General features: G+C 51.6%; 9 protein-coding genes across 9 annotated transcripts; 5 read left to right on the top strand and 4 right to left on the bottom strand.

Moving 5' to 3' along the window:
- Positions 1-152: 152 nt before the first annotated feature.
- Positions 153-1,551, bottom strand: N7532_006413 (amidohydrolase family protein; the record flags this gene model as incomplete). The annotated part of the gene is made up of 4 exons (XM_056618907.1): positions 153-435; positions 533-940; positions 1,002-1,090; positions 1,141-1,551. 4 exons carry the CDS (start codon positions 1,549-1,551, stop codon positions 153-155), a joined length of 1,191 nt encoding a protein of 396 aa, XP_056475066.1.
- Positions 1,552-2,575: 1,024 nt separating this feature from the next.
- Positions 2,576-3,424, top strand: N7532_006412 (alpha/beta fold hydrolase; the record flags this gene model as incomplete). The annotated part of the gene is made up of 1 exon (XM_056618906.1): positions 2,576-3,424. The coding sequence occupies one exon, from the start codon at positions 2,576-2,578 to the stop codon at positions 3,422-3,424; it is 849 nt and encodes a 282-aa protein (XP_056475065.1).
- A 1,435-nt stretch (positions 3,425-4,859) lies between these two features.
- Positions 4,860-5,824, top strand: N7532_006411 (uncharacterized protein; the record flags this gene model as incomplete). The annotated part of the gene is made up of 2 exons (XM_056618905.1): positions 4,860-4,931; positions 4,994-5,824. The coding sequence occupies 2 exons, from the start codon at positions 4,860-4,862 to the stop codon at positions 5,822-5,824; spliced, it is 903 nt and encodes a 300-aa protein (XP_056475064.1).
- A 199-nt stretch (positions 5,825-6,023) lies between these two features.
- N7532_006410 (isovaleryl-CoA dehydrogenase) lies at positions 6,024-7,589 on the bottom strand (the record flags this gene model as incomplete). Its single annotated transcript, XM_056618904.1, has 6 exons — positions 6,024-6,441; positions 6,490-6,767; positions 6,825-7,060; positions 7,120-7,214; positions 7,272-7,359; positions 7,409-7,589. 6 exons carry the CDS (start codon positions 7,587-7,589, stop codon positions 6,024-6,026), a joined length of 1,296 nt encoding a protein of 431 aa, XP_056475063.1.
- A 516-nt stretch (positions 7,590-8,105) lies between these two features.
- N7532_006409 (putative 3-methylcrotonyl-CoA carboxylase, beta subunit (MccB)) lies at positions 8,106-9,907 on the top strand (the record flags this gene model as incomplete). The annotated part of the gene is made up of 2 exons (XM_056618903.1): positions 8,106-9,550; positions 9,613-9,907. The coding sequence occupies 2 exons, from the start codon at positions 8,106-8,108 to the stop codon at positions 9,905-9,907; spliced, it is 1,740 nt and encodes a 579-aa protein (XP_056475062.1).
- A 548-nt stretch (positions 9,908-10,455) lies between these two features.
- On the bottom strand, positions 10,456-11,478 carry N7532_006408 (uncharacterized protein; the record flags this gene model as incomplete). Its single annotated transcript, XM_056618902.1, has 6 exons — positions 10,456-10,867; positions 10,926-10,935; positions 10,990-11,018; positions 11,078-11,100; positions 11,157-11,289; positions 11,468-11,478. 6 exons carry the CDS (start codon positions 11,476-11,478, stop codon positions 10,456-10,458), a joined length of 618 nt encoding a protein of 205 aa, XP_056475061.1.
- Positions 11,479-13,611: 2,133 nt separating this feature from the next.
- On the top strand, positions 13,612-14,660 carry yop1 (putative membrane biogenesis protein (Yop1); the record flags this gene model as incomplete). The annotated part of the gene is made up of 6 exons (XM_056618901.1): positions 13,612-13,665; positions 13,879-14,085; positions 14,151-14,159; positions 14,308-14,371; positions 14,425-14,482; positions 14,543-14,660. 6 exons carry the CDS (start codon positions 13,612-13,614, stop codon positions 14,658-14,660), a joined length of 510 nt encoding a protein of 169 aa, XP_056475060.1.
- Positions 14,661-15,473: 813 nt separating this feature from the next.
- N7532_006406 (autophagy-related protein 101) lies at positions 15,474-16,344 on the bottom strand (the record flags this gene model as incomplete). The annotated part of the gene is made up of 3 exons (XM_056618900.1): positions 15,474-15,661; positions 15,857-16,210; positions 16,266-16,344. 3 exons carry the CDS (start codon positions 16,342-16,344, stop codon positions 15,474-15,476), a joined length of 621 nt encoding a protein of 206 aa, XP_056475059.1.
- Positions 16,345-17,058: 714 nt separating this feature from the next.
- On the top strand, positions 17,059-18,996 carry N7532_006405 (peroxisomal biogenesis factor 3; the record flags this gene model as incomplete). The annotated part of the gene is made up of 4 exons (XM_056618899.1): positions 17,059-17,216; positions 17,346-17,689; positions 17,742-18,132; positions 18,192-18,996. 4 exons carry the CDS (start codon positions 17,059-17,061, stop codon positions 18,994-18,996), a joined length of 1,698 nt encoding a protein of 565 aa, XP_056475058.1.
- Positions 18,997-22,117: the final 3,121 nt, after the last annotated feature.

The raw sequence follows: 22,117 nt of genomic DNA, 5'->3' as shown, positions 1-22,117 counted from the left end.
AAGCCGAGGTGACATAAGCTGACACCGCCTTCCGTTCATTAGGAAACCGCGCCAGACTATATCCCAGCATAGGGAATGTGGGTTTTGACAATACAAGTTGCTTATGACGATGCTATATTGTGTGAAGCTGCTCTAAAGCACTGAATCCAGGCTTACTTCCTCGCCAACCTTTCTCCATTTCGCCACACACCCTGGATATCACCAATCGCGTCAATAGACTCGACAGGATTGCCAGACACCAGCAACAGATCAGCCAGTCGGCCTGTTTCAATCTTCCCACGATCCGACAGCTTGAACCGATCCGCGACCTTCGATGTCGCCGAACAGAGAGCTTCCTGCGGAGTGAACCGGCATCGGTTGACATACATCCACAGCTCATGATGCACAGAAGCCCCAGCTCGAGTACCGAGCAGCTCAGTCGATGTATCAGTACCACTAGAAGAAAATTTAGTACAAAAACTTCGCTTGATATGAGAATGCTCACCAAAGAATGTCGATTCCCGCCTCCTTGAGGGTAGAGACCTGTTCATACACAGTCTTGATGGACAGGTCTTTCCGCGTAATACAAAGACACCCAAGGAGGTGTTCCTTCTCAGGACCCTGGAGGCTACTCGCGAATCTTTCGCGAGATTCTTGCTCTTCGCCGCTGCATGAGGCGTGCACGGCTAGGGTTGGGATGAGAAAAGCGTTGTTTTTCTTGAAAGCTTTGATCACATCTTCGGTGATGGGATCAATCGATGCATGGGCTAGCCCGTCGACTCCTGCTTCAAGTACTGAGAGTGTCGAGTGGTTGGTCAGTGCGTGAGCGACTGTTAGCATGCCCTTGTCGTGCGATGCGTCCACGATTGCTCGCTGGATTTCCAGAGATGGAGTTGGCACGGGTTTTGTGGGAAAGGGAAGAGTCATGGTATGACCATCTTCCTGCATCAGCTTGGTAAAGCTAGAGGGAGTATAATGGTGTTAGAGATGAGATGAGCTCATATGTAGATGTAAGGACATACCTAGCACCAGCTGCACGATTCCTGGCAATAAAGTTGTCGATAGATTGCTTGTCGACAAGATCCGGCCACTTGGAGATTCTTTCTTCGACCTGATAATTGTCAGTTGCCGAATTTCTAGTGATCTTGCGAGCTGCCTTACATTAGGCTCCCGAGAGACCAGCTTGACAATAGCCGCCGGCCACCCGTTCTTGATCGTGGCGCCAAATCCACAAGATTTAACGTCAGCAATATCTTTTCGCTGGCGAGTTACCGCACTAATGTTTTTAAACCACTCGGGCTCATTGTGCATGTCAAACACAGTGGTAACACCGTATTGCATCGACGTCTCCAAGAGACCAACGTCCTGATAAACATGCGTATGGGCATCTATCAGACCAGGCAAAAGGGTACATCCCGTCGCGTCGACCACAGAACATCCTTCCGGTGCTGACAAGGGCTCTCGCAGTGAGATCTGGGAAATACAACCGGCGTTGATTAGAACATGGCCAGATTCGGTGACAACGGAAACGCCGTCGAAGATGCGCGTGTTGGCGATTAATGTAGCTGGCATTTGGGGCGTCATGAAAGGGTGAGCGTTCGGAGGACTGTCAGATGAAAGGTGTTGAAACTTGGTTTCTCAACAGAAAATGAGGTGAGATCTCCGCTTGGCGTGGTGGATGCGCACGGAGTTGCACTGCATTCCGATCCATGCGTGCCCCACGCTTTTGCATTCCAGCCTGATTCGCAAGGCCGGTGTTGTTGCACAAAGCCTACATAAGCGTGGGCATTACCGGATCCGGGGCGTGCGAACTTTCATACGAATTTCAACCCCGATCAAAGTCCATATGTTGAGGAAACAAAATATAAAAACTTAAATACCTCTCTAGGTCCCCTCATAGTGCTTCAAGCGCATTTTAAACATAATGTATTGGCAACAGAGTTGCTTGACTCTCAGGCGCACCCCACCTAGATTGATCGTGTCATTCGATTACCCTGTTGAGGTGAAAGATAGAGGACTTCAGATGAAATCCCCTGACAATTTTCAGATGAAACTTCCATATTTCTGAATGCGTTTATTTCCCTGGCTAGGATAGGACTCGCAATTTCGTGATGTGCAATCGTAGGATCTCGTCCCGGTCGCAACAAATTCGATTATTAGTGGAAAGTGTGCTTTTATTAAATCAGTCAACTGAGTCAAGCTGACCGGTTGAGGAAAAGCAACCAGACGAAAACGGAGCTATGATTTGAAGAGCTGGGAACATCTGAGGTGGTTTCGCTCATGAATCTTCAAAAAGTCATTACTTCGGTGTTGTACCTGTCCGATCCCATCTAGGAACTGAACCAAACCGAGATTCTCTACCTGACGTGCATGTACACCTAACCTTTTGGTCAGGCAGCCACTAGAGAAGTTAGTAATTGGTGAATTACTAATGAAGTTGATTTGTAACTATATCGCGTCTCTAGACGCACCCCTCCCATGGCAAAACTAATTAGTAATCCACATCTAACTATAACTATGTAACTACAGCCGCGCCCTCTTCGTCCTTCTTTCACCAAGAAAGCAACTCCAGAACCATTTTCATCAAATCATAGCCATGGTTCAACCAATAGTCACAGAAAACACCATTATTCAGGGCTGTCGAATCGCGTATGGCGTGCACGGTAGTGGCAAACCCGCTGTCCTCCTTCACGGAACGCCCTCCTCATCAATAATCTGGCGAAACATTGTCCCAAAACTTGTCGAGGCGGGCTTTAAAGTCCACGTTTTTGACCTACTCGGCTATGGACTCTCGGAGCGACCATGGGATCCCTCTGTCGACACATCCATGACCGGCCAGGTCACGATTCTCGAAAGTCTTTTGTCGCTTTGGGGCTTGGATACAACTCACGTCATTGCCCACGATATTGGAGGAGGTATCGCTCAGAGATTTGCCGTTTTCTCTCCTCACAGGGTGCTGTCACTGACGCTCATTGACGTCGTCAGCTTCGACAGCTATCCCTCGAAGCGCACAAAGCAACAGATGCAGATTGGTCTTGAGGCTCTTACGAAGGCAGATAGCGACGACCACCGTACTCACTTCAGAGAGTGGCTACTTCAGGCTGTTGAGAATCCACAAAAGCTCGAGCAATCGGCCCTCGACGACTACTTGAATTACATTTCCGGTCCAATCGGACAGCCGAGCTTGTTCCAGCATCAGGTCCGACACTATGACCCGAAACATACCATGGAAGTGGCACCGCGTCTGGGTGAGCTAGGGGACCTTCCAGTCCAGTTGATCTGGGGTGCCAATGATGCGTGGCAGGTGGTAGACTGGGCTCACAAATTGCATGAGGCTATACCGGGATCTGAGCTCACGATTGTCCAGGATGCTGGTCATTTCTCTCTGGAGGATCAGCCAGAACAGATATCACAGATTCTCCTCAAGTTCCTCTCCAGGCTCTAACTTTGGTGTTTTACCAATGTTAAATGCGTTTCCTGGATGGAATTGAATCAGTCCTCGTATCTGTCTTTTGTGTCTTTCGTTTTGTACACTTATGATACTACAGGTCAAATATGAGTCTCGATCTAGTAAATTTGTTCAAGGTAAAGATATTGTATCAGGTACGTGTTGTAGTGGGAAGAATTCATCGCTTAATCTCATGGCTTCATCGCGCGGGAAATGGCGTCTGATTTAAGCTACGATGTAGTTTTCAGCTAAATACTGCAATTTTCGTCCGAACTCAGAGATAAAATGAAATTACAAATTATAAGCAGACAAAGCGATCCAAATCTGGAAGCATAACCTTCCTTTCACTTTCTCATATTTTCCCCAGGTAAGATAACGCTAGAATGAGTTGAAGGTCGCTAGACTGAAAACCCAGAAATAAAGTCAGAGCGTTGGCAGAGCAAGGGAGGCCGCTTCAACTGCGCCCGCAGTCACGCGAGGTAGAGGAAGAAGTTGATTCCCATCTTGACCCAATGCCATATCAGCTCGCCAAACTATATCGTTATGAGACTTGGTATTCTGCAGTGTCAATTTAGCAGGGTCCCACTTCAAATGACTCATTTTCAAGGCTTTCTTTATTGATTTGGAATTGAACGATTGTGGTGGGAACCAAAGAAAATCGAAAGTTCAGTCAAACGTCGAGTGGTCCTCTCGAATAAGCGGAATTTTTGCTTTGTCTTTACCTTATCCCTCTTCTTTCGATCCATAGCTATGGATTATCTCGGGTCATTCATGCCACACAAAATCAACAAAACCGAATATATAGAGATATATACATGCTCTTCAAAGTACAAAACCTGATCATGGAAGCATGGGATCTCACAAAACTACTAGTCAACTGATAGAAACTGAATATATCGTCAGTATGAGCCTGTTGATACTGAGACTAACCCCAAAGGCGCATAATCCCAACTCTGGTTCAGCTGCCCTCGTTCCCTGGATGACCGCAGAAGCCATCAAAAATTTCGACGACGCCTCGAAACACCAAAATTTCAGAAATAAGTATCACGAGAAATAAACGCAATTCAGGGGACAGGGTAATCATGAACAAAAGTACAAAATCGCGAGTATAAGACACGTCAGCCGTAATCTTGTCCGGGAGGGGGGTTACAGGAACCAGCTGAGTATAGAGAAAATGTGGAGCCGCAGAAAAAAATGCCAAGGCTTACATTAGCAGGCGTGCATCGGCGAAAGATCAGCCCGATCTTCATCACATTCGTCACTTCACCAGTTCTGCTCTGTTTCCATTCTTTGCATGACCTGCCATATGTGCATGATTTCTAGCTGAATTTGCATTTGACCCGACCCCCTTTTCTCTCCGCCCCTGCTCTCCAAACCCTGTCCCCCGTCCTCGCCCTTCTAGCCGCTCTCCGTTCAACCGTTCAATTCGAAGATGTCCGACGACGACGAATACTACGAATTTGAGGACGACCTGATCTACGAAGATTTTGTGCATGATTTTGTCGTGAGTGATACCGCTGCCGTGAACGCAGTCCAATGCGAGCAAACATTAAACCAGCCCTTAAGGATGAACTAGCCCAGACCTCATATTACGAAGCGGCGCTATATGAGGACCCTGCGTTCGACGTCCAGGATTACTACTCAGACTGGGAATACTATTCGGACGATTACTACGATGATGACCCGACCGTGAAACAGCCCAACGCGACAACCAAAGCGCCCGCCACGAAGTCGCGCCGCGCGCAGACCGGCACCGAATCGAAGACCCGCGACGTGCGCCCCCAATCCTCCATCAAGCCCGACATCACCTCCTTCCAGGGCGTTATTTGGAAAACACCTAGTTTGGAGAAAGATCAGGATGTCGCGATCTATTACGAGCCCGGGACTGGGGACAAGGTGGCGCTGCTCAAGAACTGGCGCGAGATCTTCAAGTCGGCTCAGCCGACGCTTGACAAGTCGCGGTTGCGAAAGAGGAAGATGGAGGACCCTGTCGATGATCTCTCGTTTGCCGACGACGAGTCTGGTGGCGACGACGATATCGACTACGATAACAAGGAGAACGACCACGACCAGGTCGACAGCTCCGAGGTGATGTCCGATGTCGCCTCCTTCAACAATACGAGCCAGGATGGGGATGCTGGCGAAGTGTCGAACACGACTCCCGAGTTCACTCAGTCTCCGAAGGAGGCGCCAACGTCGGCACCGGCACCGGCCAAACGGGGACGAAAGCGAAAGGCCGAGGCGCCGGCCGATGAGTTGAACAAGGACAACCCAGGCGCGAACTCGACACGCTCTCGGCAGAAACGAGTCGAGTCGCGGAAGGGAGGTAGCGGAGGAAGTGCAGAGCCTGGCGCTACGACTGCCCCCGTGCGCCGTTCTACACGTCAGAAGAAGTAGTATGCACTAATGCTTTGTCGGATCCTACAACATCTCGCAAGTGTTACTTTAGGAGTTATGATCTCTACCAAAGTAACGTATATTACGAAACTTCATGAATGCAATGAAGCTGCATATAAACGCCAAGCATGCAAATTTTTCCGGTTTCAAACCATCTCTCTTCAATAATACATTCTGTATGGTATCTAATGTTCGAAAATCACTGGGCATACTCCTTGTTAAAGGCACGGCCAATAACCATCCGCCGAATCTCGCTCGTGCCTGCCCCAATCTCGTACAACTTGGCGTCGCGAAGGAGTCGTCCCGCGGAGATTTCATTGATGTATCCGTTTCCACCCATGAGCTGGATAGCGTCCAGTGCGCATTCCGTCGCGCGCTCGGCGGCGTAGAGAATTGCGCCAGCGCAGTCCTGGGTGCGGATTACTAGCTGACCGGGGGCAGCCGCGCCATTGTCGACTTCTCGAGCTGTAGCGTAAGTGTAGGCCCGCGAGGCAGCGAGCTTGGTGTACATATCGGCTAGCTTCCCTTGGATCAGCTGGTTGTGGGCGATCGGAGTGCCGAATTGCTTTCGGACGTGAGTGTACGGGAGGACAAGGTCGAGGGCAGCTTGCATGATACTAGAAGAAGTTAGTACTGGAAGGAGATATCATTTCAGGATTACTTACCCCAGAGGTCCCGCGCTCAGAACGAGGCGCTCTAAATCAAGTCCTTCCATCAACACCTTGACTCCGCGGTTCAACTCGCCAAGGACGTTCGCGTGAGGAACAAAGACATCCTCGAAGACCAGCTCGCCAGTATTTGAGCCACGCATGCCCAGCTTGTCTAGTTTTTGAGCACAAGAGAAGCCCTTGAACTCCTTCTCAACGACAAAGGCTGTGATACCCTTGGAGCCTGCGTCGGGCTCGGTTTTGGCATACACAACGATGAAGTCTGCATCAGGTCCCTAAATAGAGCGGTATGAGCAACAGATCCAAAGGCAAGATCGAAGGCGACCACTTACGTTGGTGATCCACATCTTGGTACCGTTCAACACCCAGCCACCATCCACCGACTTGGCCGTAGTCTTCATGCTGACGACATCCGATCCGGCCCCGTGCTCGGACATTGCGAGAGCACCAATCTTGTCTCCAGACAGCAGACCTGGAAGGAAGCGTGCTTTTTGCTCAGGCGAACCATTGAGGGAAAGTTGGTTGACGCAGAGTTGAGAGTGGGCGGCGTAGGAGAGGCCAATGCTTCCTGCAGAGACAGAGATTAAGCACCATTCTGGAGATATTGATCAAGATGGAAGGACATACCTGAAGCTCGGCTGAGTTCCTCCATCACAATACAGTGCGCCTGGTAGCCCATGCCCAAACCACCAAACTCCTCGTTCGCAGTGACACCAAGTAAACTACACGACACAAATACGTTAGCAAGATACAAAGCACAAGCCTTCAGGAGCAATTACCCAGCATCGCCAAGTTTCTTCCACATCTCCGGAGGAAAGTTATTCTGCTCGTCCGTCCGCTGCGCAACCTCGGCGGGGATCTCGCGTCCTGGAATGGGGTCAGTATAGAGCAAATTTAGTAGGGCTGCGTGAATTACTTGTAAAATCTTGCACCCGTTCCCTCAACTCGAGAAGCTCATCTTCCGTTGGAGGTGCAAAACCGGCCGGGTGCTTGGTTGACACGCCCCGCACGAAACCTGGGGAGATTGTGGGGATAGCCCGCCGCCCGAGCGAACGGGCAGACGTGCGCAGTAGAGAAGGAAGCGCGATAGAGGCCATTGTGAAGAGTTTGAATCAACCCGCTGTAGAGCTGCAGAGGAGGGAGAGTGGGCGGACTATTTGAGAGAATGCGGAGGGGACGGGGCGGCAGTCCTCGGCGCGGAGACACCACATGTATACCGTGATCCGGATGTGGCTACACTGAGCATTCGATAGCATTTTGATTATGTTACGAACGATATGATCTTGTAAAACTGGTTCTGAGTGATTTCTCAATACATTCTTTTGTGCTATTCTACCAACTTCCATTGAGAATTCCTCTAATTGAAATATCGAATATCGCTGTCCTGCTGGAGGCGGTGATGACGCCCTCGGGTAGATGCGGCAATCCTCGCACCTCCGCACATCTGGGGAAGCCGCTGCTCTACATCTCAAGTCGACGCCAACTTCAGTCCGCACTTCTGCTCAGCACAAATACCATGCGCCGGTCATGATATGGCTCTGAGCTCCTGAATTTTCAAAAGAAGACCGCGATCCAACCTTCCATCTTCCACTTCTCTACCCACTCTCCCCGCAATGCGCGCCCCATCCCCGCTCGTGCTTCGGAGCTTGGGCTCGCGAGTTGCACCGCGCAGCTGCCGCCCAGGACATTTCACCGTACCAACTGGCAGAACTCTCCCTTACACAAAGTCGAGGACAGTAGCCAGCTATACGCACCCGCACCATGCCTCCGCCCTCTCCGTACTGCCCACCGCGGTCGATACCTCTTCGCCTGAGTACCGAGAGAACAGCCAGCAGATGCAAGAGCTCCTAGATCGGATGAGCACCCTCCACACGAAGATCTCCCAAGGTGGGTCGGAAAAGGCTCGCGAAAAGCACATCTCCCGAGGCAAGATGCTTCCTCGAGATCGAGTGTCGGCACTCATTGACCCAGGGACTTCCTTCATGGAACTGTCCCCGCTCGCCGGACACGAGGTGTACGAAGGAGAAGACGTACCAGCTGGTGGAATCATCACTGGCATCGGCACAGTCGAAGGAGTAAACTGTATGATCGTCGCCAACGACAGCACCGTCAAGGGCGGCACCTACTACCCCATCACGGTGAAGAAGCACCTACGCGCGCAAGCAATCGCACAGGAGAACAGACTCCCTTGCATCTACCTCGTTGATTCTGGCGGTGCCAACCTTCCCCATCAGGCAGATGTCTTTCCAGACCGCGATCACTTCGGCCGTATCTTCTTCAACCAAGCCCGCATGAGTTCCCTCGGCATCCCCCAACTCTCGGTCGTCATGGGCCCCTGCACCGCCGGCGGCGCCTACGTCCCCGCCATGAGTGACGAAACCATCATCGTCGAGAACCAGGGTACCATCTTCCTTGCCGGACCACCGCTCGTGAAAGCCGCTACCGGCGAAGAAGTCTCAGCCGAAGACCTAGGCGGCGGCCAGCTACACTCCAGCATCTCCGGTGTAACGGATTATCTCGCTGTCGACGACGCACACGCACTCGTCCTTGCCCGGCGCTCCGTCGCGAACCTAAACTACCCTCTCACCAAATTGCCCCAACAACTGGAAGAGCTCACGGTGAAAGAACCGCTTTACGACCCCGCCGAATTAAACGGTATCGTGGGGACAAATCTGCGCCGCCAGATCCCGGCGCACGAGATCATTGCTCGAATCGTCGATGGAAGTGAATTTGCCGAGTTCAAGCGGGATTATGGCACCACGCTGGTAACAGGCTTCGCGCGGATCCACGGCCACCGAGTCGGAATCGTCGCGAATAATGGTATCTTGTTCTCGGAGTCTTCGCTCAAGGGCGCGCATTTCATTGAGCTCTGTGCACAACGTCGGATCCCGCTAGTCTTTTTGCAGAATATTTCAGGGTTCATGGTTGGGGCTGATGCGGAGAAGGGTGGTATTGCAAAGAATGGAGCCAAGCTTGTTACGGCTGTTGCTTGTGCTGATGTCCCCAAGTTTACGGTTGTGTTTGGGTCCAGTGCTGGTGCTGGTAACTACGGCATGTGGTAAGTCTCCTCAGCGTCGTGTGTTTGCTCGGTGGTAATAAACATCTAATAAATAAATCTAGTGGCCGCGCCTACTCCCCCCGCCTGATGTTCATGTGGCCGAACGCCAAAATCGGCGTCATGGGTTCGGAGCAGCTATCCGCCGTGATGGAGGCCGTCGGACGATCCGCTGACCCAGCATTGAAAGCTCGAATTGACCACGAGTCTGAAGCAATCTTCTCTTCTGCTCGACTCTGGGATGACGGTGTGATCCCGCCGGCGCAGACGAGAAAGATGCTTGGACTTGGCCTGGCGGCTGCTGTTAGCGGGAAGACCGAGCCGGATGTTCAGACCAGGTTTGGCGTGTTCCGGATGTAGGCTCGCTAAGGGCTGGGATAGACATAGAAACGAAAATATGGATATTGATCGAATCAAGCATGTTATTCTCGCAGTCTTTTGGATCGAGGAGAGGACGGAGGGGAAGAACACTTAGGAAATATGCAATGCAAACATAATTGACACTCAACAAATAACATCAGCGATCACTTGGAGATATGAGTACTTTTATCAACTTTTTTTGTTGGCCACTGGAAAATTGAAACCCTAATATGAGAGTGAAGAAATGAGCAAAGTCGCATGCGGCTTTGCTAAGAAATGGAATCAAGTAGGAAAGATGAGAAGGCAAAAAGAGGAGAATGGTATAATACGTGATGAATGGCGGCGAGGCGTCGTTCTATGTAGGATGTAGGGGTAAGGTAGATGCATAAAGCGTGATAAACATCATAAGGACACGTCAAAACGTGGATGCGGAGGCAGCGTGACTCGGAATCCTCGACCACACTCGAAGAGGATAGTGAGCGGTGAGTCTAGGAGTAGTACTTTACCCTGGGGTAAGGCAGGGGAAGAAAAAGAATCATCGTAAGTCATCAGAGAATGACACAAGGACTTCTCCGGCGCTGGGAGCGATTTTCTCGCTTGCGGTCTCGGGCAGGATTCTCTCGCTTCCGCGAATCGCTCCCGCCGGAGCCTTGCAGGTCTTTGCGGATGATTTGTCGGCACAGGTCGACGAAGACTTCGTTTACATTTGCGCGGCGGCGGGCGGAGGTCTCGTAGTAGGGGGCGTTACCCCATGTTTGGGAGAGGCCGAAGGCGCGGGCGCGGGGGACAGCGCGGTCTTCTTCTAGGTCGGATTTGTTGCCGACTATTACGAGGGGCACTTTTTCGTCGTCTTTGATTCGGATGATTTGTTCGCGAAGTTCGGAGAGTTCGTTTAGGGAGGAGGCGCTCGTGATCGAGAAGACGAGGAGGAAACCTTGGCCTTGTTTCATGTAGAGTTCTCTGGGTGTATGTTAGTGGTGTTTTTGGTCGATTCTTGTGGTGGACGTGGTGGTTGTACCTCATGGCCGCTGTAGACTGTTAATGTTGATGTACTGGGGGTGTGGGTCGAGGTTAGGACTTACTGAATTGTTCTGTTCCTGCCGTGTCGAGACTGTTTGGGTGGCATGATTAGCTGTTGTGAAGTCGCCCTGTGACTGAGCCAGCACCTACATTTCCAGTATACATTGCCGACCCTGGAAATGTGAGTCAGTGTGTTTGCGCGTTGAATTGATACCCCCAAAGCACTTACATCGACTTCGATCTGTTTGCGGTAGGAGTCCTCGATGGTGGGGTCATAGCTTTCAATCCAGACATTTTGGACGAATTGAGCTGTCAATGCATGAGCTTCTTTGGATCCAGGATGCAGTGCGGTTACAGCATAGCTGTCCACACGGGAGAATGATGTGTACCAGTCAAGCAGCTCTTACCAACACCTCCAGCACCCAAAACAACAATGTGGTATTCCCGTCTGTTCGCGACACGGCCATTAGAAGCTGCAGACAAATCGTCAAGGACCAGCTGTTCCTCGAACGACAACAACAGCGAACGGCGAAAACTTACTGCGGACGCATTGAGAGAGTTGCACGCGTTGCACCGCGGTATTAGGTGGTATGATGGACGAGAGGTGGAAGGAGACTAGGGCGACGGTGGAGGTCAATGGCACGGTCTAGATTCGGACGGAGTTGAGCGCGTGCGTTGTTTGCGGTGTTCGCGGCGCGGAATGGTCGTGACTGTCCGAATGGTCGGACGCGGGGAGGGAGGGGGTGAAAAAAATATCCGAGGCGATTGAAGCAGGACCGCACCGTGTACTGCGGCGGTGGCACCCCTCAATTGGAGCAGGATGGTACAGTGATGGGGGCCGATGGGGGAGTTCAAGGAGGTGGAATCGGTCACATCGGTCGGCCAATCGACGGGGGGACGCACGGACCGAGGGCCCCGCAGGAATCGTTTTGAGGATTTGTGGTGTTCACAAGTGTTCAAGTTGCGTGAGGCCGTGTCCAGCAAAGGGCGAGGACTGGGTTGAGAGAAGAGAAATCCGCAAGAGGGATGGAATGGAATGGTCTGGGGCGTATTTGTGCGGGCCGACTAGGGCGGTTTCTGCAGGTGGGAGAAAGGCAGGGGAAAAACTCAAATACTCAGCAGCGACGAGTTCCTATAGGATCATATCTACAAATATGGGACCATGAGTACATAATCATTTATGAATGTAGGCCCTGGGCTAGTAAGACGTATCTGTAATGGATAGCCCTGTCGTCTCCCACCCGGCGGTGAGTTCCATTTTTTCGGGAGTTCGCTCCCGCACTCAATCCCAGACGACTCCACCGATGATAGAACCGTGCATGCTGAAGAATCCGGGTTCGCACGCAGTGGAATGGTATTGTATTGCACATTAGCACTTGTCCAATGGTTCGTACTCGGACATTGACCCATACTATCTATAGATGTAGATGAAGGTACGATGGAAGTGATATTACTCAGGAGGAGCTGCTGGGGGCTGAGGAGAAAACAAATGCAGCAGAATCCTGGATTTAGCCGAATTCACCTATGACATGTTTGATCGGCCGGAACAAACTACACGGGCACGAAAAAGCAATGTTTCGATTCGATGTATACAATGTCACGGTCATGTGAGGTACAATAAATGCCCCAGAACAGCCGGAGCACCGTTTACCGAATCCAGACGCGGCCTTCTAGAATGCCATTGCCGGGCAGGAAATGATCGGCGATATCGGCAGTGTTTATCGCAGCGATATAGAGACATTCAAAGGTCTCTTAGCGAATATAAAACTGCTCCCAGTACATTGCTGCGAATAGAAAATACCCTGTGAGCAAGGTACTTTGTCGGCTAGTCAGGTAAACCCATAACACAACAGAAGGGGACACATCAATAGATGCTCATGAAATGATATGTAGAGTCGACTCTCCCGCATCCATCCCGACTACTACCTAGTACTTCTGATCAGACATAGGGCATGTAACGCATCGTCCAGTCAAGATGTGTAATCGCGCGAGGGGCATAAGGTGGAGACTAGCAGAGATTCAGAGTGGACGCAGCTTGGATGATATCTCAGGAGCAAGGATCACGCGACACCTTGCTTATTCGACTTGCCCCGAATCTGCTGCACATATTCGAAATCGTCGCTCCATTGTAATTCTACATGTAATATCCAGGGGATGTTCATCGGACCTGCGCTGCCCGAGCCTGCTACGTCATCTCCAAACGGGACGTGCCGGGTCCGGCCACATTGTCCACGTTGCTCTCGAAAGATAAGCGACTGGGGTAATCTCGCAGAATACTATGTGCAATGTACCTCCGAGGCTGCAGAGCATGGGCGTACTTTGTTGCTGCGGGTCGTGGTGGCCGACGTACCTGCTGGGTAGATGACAGCACACTGCATACTGTAGGTGGAATCGTCCCAACACTCTCCTGAACAAGTGCTTCGATAAAAGAACCTGAATCACCTTGGAACATGACATTGAACTTGAGCACATGGATACTATCTCCAGATCAAGTCACACCGTCGCCTTCACATGGCACAGCTGATTCCCGAGTACGTCATGTAATCACGTGACTTCGCACGGGCTGAGGCCAGAAGCGCCAGCTCGACCGGTTGCATTCTCATCCATCCCTCGATCCACCGTCTTCCTCTCGCCTCCACATCGAAGCGATTTCCAAAAAAAATTTCACCAGCCCATCTCGCAACATGGCCTCTTTCCAGGAACGTGCCCAGCACGCCGTCGCTCAGCTCGACAAGGAGGTGCGTACCCGTCCGATTGTGTGGGATCGTGCGAGCCTCGCCAGCTGCATCCCTCGGCCACCCGTCCGTTTGCCGCCCGCACATGTTGCGACGAACTGCGGCGGACGAGGGTAGAGCTTGTTTCAGCAGAGGCGACGCTTCCCTGCTCGATCCTAGACTCTCAATCCTGGTCCCACGTTAAGCTTGGGGCAAATGCTGACTTTCGCACGATAGCTCTCCAAGTACCCGGTCCTCAACAACCTCGAGCGCCAGACCAATGTCCCCAAGGTTTACGCCATCCTGGGCCTTGTCGGCGTGTACTTCTTCCTCGTTTTCTTCAACATCGCTGGCGAGTTCCTCGTCAACTTTGCCGGTTTCCTCCTCCCCGGCTACTACTCCCTCCAGGCCCTCTTTTCGTCGGGTACCGCGGATGACACCCAGGTGAGTTTCCTTCAACTGTACGGCACATATCTATGATCATTTAGCTAATATTTGTTCTTCTCTAGTGGTTGACTGTATGTTCCCATGACCCCGACCCGATCCCGTCGTTGGCAGCTCTGCCTGGCACACGGCAATGCGATCACGAGGAGCTGTCCTTATCAGCTCCACGTGACACATTTCTCGCGCAATAGGACCCAAATCCGCTAACCCAATTCGCTATAGTACTGGGTTGTCTTCGCCTTCCTGACCGTTATTGAGAGCGCCATCAGCGCCGCCTACTGGTTCCGTATGTGAAATCTATCCGCAAAGCTCGGGACAGACATTCTAATCTTATCGCAGCCTTCTACTACATCTTCAAGTTCGTCCTGATCCTCTGGATGGCCCTGCCCCAGACCAAGTGAGTTTCGACCTATTCAATAGACAAGCCGCGGTCCAAGTCTAACCCACCGACCAACAGTGGTGCTCAAATCGTCTTCCACTCCTTCCTCCAGCCCGTCGCTGGCCGCTTCTTCTCCAGCACTGGCACCTCCGCCAACCTCCGTGCTCAGGCCGAGGCTGCTGCCAAGTCCCAGTAAATGGCTGCTTCTGAAGCAGACCACAGCCTTTATTCGCAAGGGTAGAGCTGGTGTCTTGCACGATCAGAGCTTGAAAACGTGCTGTGGAGTTGATTGTCTATGATATTTCCACGCCCGTCGGTACTTTAACGAAGCGCGTTTGAGGCTAGTCCTCAAATGCACATGAACGCCATCTCCTTGCGAGATAACAATAGAGAGGAATGGTTTGAAGGAAGCGATGAGAACCTATGAAATCGTTTCATCAGGTCTTGGAATGAATGGTGATTGCTTTGTGTTTTCGGTGGAAGGGGTATGCTGTCGTTGGCCAGGGCAGAGAAAGGTCGCATTTTTGGCTTTTGCCGATTGTTTCATAAATCAGGAACATAGCCCCGTACCTACTTGCTTCTTGGACACTTCACTTCTAAGTCATATGCATCCAAACTCGGTGCATCATATGTCATATTTGCGCCAAACGTAGTGCTTTGGTACTCCTTGTCCCTAGACGGGAGCATGGGCCAACACTCCGTCAGAGGTACTACTGTAAAATGAGTTGAGAAACTCCAACAATCAGACCACCCGATGAAAATAATGTAACGTATGAAATTATATAGAGTCGACCCATCCTTGAAACAACACGAAACGCAACACCGAACTCCTTTCCGCGTGTTCTTAATGAGGGTAGTTGACAAAAGTACAAAGGAAATTCGTAAGGCACGCCTTAATCCGTCCATCCGGTCATTTTTCTGAGTAATGCTTCATGAGGTAGCTTGTCGGATTGAGGCGAGATGTGTCATTTCTGTCATGAGTAAATTGATGACTCAATGTTGAGCGGGATCAGTACAGGCGGCGCATGGCTCCCCAACCGTCCGTTCGGGGATTGACGACGATTCGATAGGGGAAAGGATTTGAGTCGCTGGTTGTGATGGGTGGGATGTGATCTTTGTCTCTGTTGACGACATTCAGGATCTTGAGCGCGGCTTTCTGGAGCATATTTCCCATGGCCTTACGGACTTTGGCTCGTTCTGTGAGATTGTTAGTATATTTCATATCATAGCAGCCTAGCTCGGAGGGTAGATCGCTGAATGGGAAATATCCGCATATGACAGCCCCTGAAAAATTTCTTGAAATATACCAAGTAATATCATGAGACCAAGCACATGTCGAGACATCCCAATCCCTCCCATGGAGTAGCAGAGGCACCGTAAGGACCAACTTACCAGACTCAGTCCGTGGCGTCGCAATGGTAACATCCAACGTCCAGATCTCCCAGCAAACCTCCTCCTCGCCCTTTCCAGCAAGCCCACCAAACCACATGCCCGAACGCCGCCGCTTCTTCTCATAGAACTCCACGGCAATGCGACCTCGGACACCCCCGCCCCCACCACCCCCATTCCCGTCCTGCGCCCCCGCAGCAGAGGAGAGGTGTTGGCGAACAAGGGCGCTCACACGGGACTCGATGAGCGTCTCAAGATCTGCGTCATTGATTGCGGGGAGGGTAAAGTCCAGGACGTCGAAGGTAACGGGCCGGATGGAAGGGAAGTAGCGGTGGAAGAAGATGAGGTTTAGAACGCCTGGACAAATTAGAACCCTCCGAAGCAAATCGCTCTCGCAGAACGAGTCTCGTACCTTTGAGGACATCGCGCACGGTGGTGGTGTCGGCAAAGATCTCCAGGAAGTACTCCGGAGGGGTTTTGCGGGGCTCCATCCCCGCCAGCTGCGGACCGACCCAGCGCAAGACCGGACGGTGTGTGTTGGGGGGTTATGAGTGGTTTGGGGAGGGTGACAGAGGGCGTCCGTCACGGTGTGAAGGGAGCGACTGGAGTGAAGCGGGGAGGTGGACATGGAGGAAGGGTGGAGTGATGATGATGCCGATGCGTTCGGGGCGGTTTCTATCGGCCATCGGGCGGCGCCGTGGTCGATGACGCTTATCGGCTTATCATTGGCCGGGGCCCCAAAAGGAATAGGCAGGAGGCGAGAAGGGAGGTAGTCAAAGGGAGATGTTCTCTAAAGCTGACAGAAAATCATGCAACTGGGTTCTGTGAGGAAATGAGGGCCAGCTGGGCTGTTGGACAGCGAGTTGCCATTCATGCGGGATGGCCGGTAGCGCCGAATCCGGCGATTTGCGCGGGCATGCTACTGGGCGTGCATGCGACTGGGCGGGCTGTTTGGTACCTGGAATAGATATAGAGAGAGTTAATAGAAGCAGCTTCTTATTGCTAGATTTCAATGGGTTTTGCGTATATTTGCGTGGAATTGCGAGGCTAGTTCACATTCGCCTACCCCAGCCAGTCTAGCCGAGGCCGACTCCCAGGCGATCTGCGACCGAACCTCACCTGCCTCAAGTCTTCTCCATCGCACATGGTCTGGCTCTGGTCCTGCATCACCAGCCATCCGGACACCCATTTCTATCTACCACAACATGATCGGTGCCACGAGGCGCTGGTTCCAGCGCAATCGCAAAGGCCTTGCGATAGGAGCCGGCGTGCTGGGAGCTGGGTACCTGGCCGGACAATACCTGCTCTCCAAGATTTCCGAGGCGCGCGAGCGCATGAGCAGCGATCGGATTGCCAGAGAAAAGTAAGCTCTTCTGCCTTCAATGGTTTGATCGACCATAAAGCCTACCTCGGTTGCTCCTGTAGACTCGCACGCGAGCTCCTACTGGGCTTGATCCCTTCCCCAGACATCTGCTCACCATCATGATAACAGCCTGCGTCGCCGATTCGAACAAAACCAGACCGATTGTACCTATACCGTCCTTGCCCTATTACCGACTGCCACAGAGAATGTTATCGAGGCGCTTCCTGTCGAGGAGCTCACCAAAGAGCTGCAGCAGAAGCGGGCTGAGAGGCTGGCTCGTATCAGCGCCGGGGAAGGCACGGGCTCAGACATGAGCTCCGTCTCGCCTAGCTTACCCGAGGATGACCGGAAGAGTTTTGCAAGCTTCCAGAGCGAAGGCTACGTGCATGCTAGTCAAGTAGAGGCGGAGTTGGATGGACAGCCACGGCCAAAGCGGAACAAGACGCAGCTGTGGAACGAGGTCAAGATTACATGTACGTCTGCACTGGACCTGGGATGAAGACCGGCATGCTAACAAGTTTCCAGCGATTACCCGGTCCTTCACCCTGATCTACACCCTCTCGCTGCTCACCATCTTCACCCGCATCCAACTGAACCTCCTTGGCCGCCGCAACTACCTGTCCAGCGTCATTTCCCTTGCCAAACCTCCCTCCGACTCGACTATCAGCCTTGAAGACCACGATGATGAACTCACACAGACTCTGGGCGATGACTTTGAAACCAACCGACGATACCTCGCGTTCAGCTGGTGGCTACTTCACCGCGGATGGAAGGAGCTGATGGCTCGTGTCCAGCCCGCCGTGGAGGAGGTTTTCGGTCCTCTGAACCCGCGCGAAGATATTAGCCTGACCAAGCTGTCGGAGCTGACCCTTCAGATCCGGAAGAAGGTGGAGGGTCACACGGAAGAGGAACGACGGTGAGCAACTCTGGGATTTTATAGCATGCCGGCATTAGCTAATGAACATGACGCGACAGATCTACTAAGTGGCTTTCTTGCCTGCTTCCCCCACCAGAGGAGGAAAAGACTGTATTGCAGGAATCCGGCGTGGAGGGCGTGGCCGACCCATCTTCCTCGCAGACCGCATCCAAGCTGCGCCATCTCCTCGATGAAACAGCCGACCTGATCGACTCGCCATCCTTCTCCTTCGTTCTGACCCTTCTCAACAACGAAGGCTTCTCTACCCTTGTCGACCAGAAGTGCGCCAACGAGGCCTTCAAGACATCTGCTACTGTTCCCGAGACCGCCCCGCAATCATTCGACTCTATCGCAACCGTCATTCCGCCCTCCTCGGAGCGCAAGACAAAGCTCGCCAACCTCCTTGCTGTCATGGCTCGCCAAGCCCACATCATTGGCAACGGTACCCACGCACCGAACGAGTATCTCACTCCGATGGAGCAGAACGTGCGCGAGCTAGAGGCTTTCTCGGCGGTGATCTACAGCTCTAACTTCGACCTCGAGCTGCTCGGCGCTAACCGCAAAGACGTGGCTCCCGAGGCAGAGGAGCCGCCTGAGTTCGGGTCGGGATCATCGTCTTTCGGGGCTGTCATGGTGGACAAGGAGCTTGATACTGAAGTGACCGAGACTTCCCAAAGTGTCCCTGTCCTCGTCGACAATGACGAGAAGGAAATGAAAGAAGCATCCACCCTCTTTGAAACTCCCACCCTAGTCCAGGAACAGACACAGGAGTCTAAGGAGATTGCGGACTCCGCGTTTGAGCGCGCCTGGGGCAAGGCAACGGAAGATGAGAAGCCGACAGAGACCCAGGCTGAGGACCAATGATCTCTATAATTATCTTCTTCGTCATGTTTTCCTGTCAATACCCTTTTTCTGCATCTGTGATTGTAGATCACCGGGCGCCGTGTCTTTCTATAGTTAGACTAGGTCGTGCTTATGATTATGTCTATATTTGCTATATACATTTCGCTGTTTTGCATCGCAATTTCTGCGTAATTTGATCTTATTCACAAAGATCTGATTAACGGACTTGTATCAGGGAGAGTATTTGTCAAATAAGTTAAATTTCCACGATCGCGCAAACTACGGAGGGTTATAGCGGCCAGAGCTCACTTTCCAATTTCAATAGGGCTTGATCGCTGAATGATATAGATCTATGCCTTAACCAGACCGCCCTACATACTTCAACAGCCAACACAAAAGTCGCCCAAACAGTCTTCTGAAAGTCTGCTGAACGGTCAGCTGAACAGTCATCTGAAAAGGCACCTGATACCACCGCTCTTGTACCGTCGATGAAGTTTCACCCCATCAATTGAAAACAGGGCATCAAAATGTTCGATAAAACATGAAAGTGAGCTCTGTAGCCCACGAACCAGCCACAAGGTGGGTTCTGACGCCAAGGCATGCCCTTGACCTGTTCGGCTAAAGCAGACCAGCAATCGGTGCTTCTCCTTTTAACCGGTGATTATCCAATTTCCTAAAACCACCGTGATGTTCAATCAGAATGGCGGAACTGGCAGGGTTAGAGGGTGCACAACTACCCCATCAACCCCCTTCTTTTCAAGCATCACTCATACATAGGGGGAAAGAGGGCGCTGATGCAGATGGTGAAGATATAGATATTGAATAGCGCTATTGAGAAACGCGGTATTTATGTCTCTAGGTAAGGACAAAGGCGGGTGATGCACAATAAGGTGATGCCCTTCGGACTGACAAATGGACCAGCAACATTTCAGCGATATATCAATCACGCACTGGGTGACTACCTTGATGATTTCTGTACTGCTTTTATTGACGATATCCTGGTTTATACCGATGGCGACCTAAAGCAACACAAGGAGCATGTCAAAAGGGTCTTGGAGCGACTGCGAGCTGCAGAATTACAGGTTACTATTCATAAATGCGAATTCCACACAAAGCAGACGAAGTTCCTAGGGTTCATCGTGGGTACGGAGGGTATCCGCGTTGATCCTGCAAAGATCGACGTTATTGAAGCATGGGAAACACCGAAAACTGTCCGGTGTGTGCAATCATTCTTAGGAATGTGCAACTTCTACCGCCGATTCATCAAAAATTACAGCAAAATCGCGAAGTCATTACATCGACTGACGAGGAAGGAGGTGCCTTTCAAATGGGATCCCACATGTGGAGAGGCCTTCAACGAGCTAAAACGCAGGCTGCTGACAACGCCAGTGTTGATTCACTATAATCCACATGCCTTAACAAAGATTGAAACTGACGCGTCTGATGGTTGCGTGGGCGCGGTACTTTCACAGATGGGATCTGACGACTGTTGGCACCCAGTGGCATTTTTCTCAAAAACAATGGACCCTACAGAACAGCCTTACGATACGCATGATAAGGAGATGCTAGCAATTGTTAGATCTCTCAATGAGTGGCGCGCCGAGCTTGAAGGATTACAGCGGGGAGACCGATTCGAAATTTGGACAGATCACCAATCTCTACAGTGTTTCATGACAGGCAAGAAGTTGAATGCACGCCAGGCCCGTTGGTGTGAATTCCTCTCACGCTACCATTTCTTGATTCGGTACCACCAAGGCAAAGGGAATGTAGTTGCAGATGCTTTATCACGAAAGGATCGACCAACTGAACGTGGACCACAGGAGCAGATCATGTTGCCGAGAGAGGTCCTCGAATATGGCGTACACCCTGACGATGTGGATTCAGATGCCCCCAATCAATGTGGATCCTCGGCATCAGTAAACATTGCACCAATCAGTGTATCACCGATTATTGACCGAATCCTTAACGCAAACCGCACACATCTAAGCCTACAGGAGCTCCGTGAGCTGGCCAAGCACGGGGACGATGGAAAGTGGAAGATGGAAGGTGATCTACTATTGCGAGGTGGAAGATTAGTGGTACCGGATGATGGTGATCTTCGTGCGCGTCTGCTGGATGAGATCCACCGTCAACCATCTATAGCACATCCCGGACAGGAGAGAACGAAACGCATGGTTTCTGCGCGGTACTATTGGCAGAACCTCCCAGATGATGTGAAGCGATATGTCAACAATTGTCAGATCTGCAAGCGCATGAAGACGTGGCGAGATAGAGCTCCAGGCCTCTTGCAACCACTCCCAATCCCAGGTCGACCTTGGCAGCACATCACAATGGATTTTCGCTCATTTCCAAAGGATCGACACGGGTTTGACGCTGTATGCGTGTTTGTGGATCGTCTGACGAAGCGACCGATCTCAGTGCCATGCCACAAGGCGACCGACGCAAAAGCCACAGCACGATTATTCATTGATAATGTGTATCGATGGGTAGGCCTACCAGAATCGATTGTGTCAGACCGGGGTGGCCAATTCGTGTCAGAATTCTGGAAAGAATTCTGTTGAAACCTTGGTATTGAGAGAAGACTATCGACAGCGTATCACCCCCAGACAGATGGGCAGAGTGAAATTGCGAATCAGTACATGGCGCAGAGATTGAGACCCTTTGCGAATCATTATCAGGATAACTGGTCCGAATACCTTCCGATGGTCGACTTTGCTGCAGCCGCATTGCCACAAGAAACAACAGGAGTCTCACCATCCTTCGTTGAACGAGGGTACGAACCACACGTTTCCTTTGATTGGAAAACACCAGCAGAGTGCGATTGGCTGAGCCAGGTATCGCCACGCTTACGTGAATCCCTTGATCCACAAGCACAGGAGGCGCGCGTTTACACGAGCCGTCTCCAAGATATATGGGAAGAAACCCAACAGCGAGCAACTCGAGCACAAAGCCGCCAACAACAACAAGCGAACCGGCATCGACATGAAGAGGACTTTGGAGTGGGAGACCTAGTTTATGTCACAATGAGGAACTGGCGAACAGATCAACCAGGACGAAAGCTCGCAAATCAAGCAAGTGGCCCCTACAGGATTGTTGAAAAGATTGGCCATTCGTATCGACTCGACCTACCAGACTCTATCCG

Source organism: Penicillium argentinense (assembly GCF_028826775.1).
Source record: "Penicillium argentinense strain IBT 30761 chromosome Unknown utg000005l_segment0_segment0, whole genome shotgun sequence".
NCBI classification, from domain to species: Eukaryota; Fungi; Ascomycota; class Eurotiomycetes; order Eurotiales; family Aspergillaceae; genus Penicillium; species Penicillium argentinense.
Note: the sequence above shows the minus strand (reverse complement) of the source record. Positions and strands in the feature narration are given on the sequence as shown.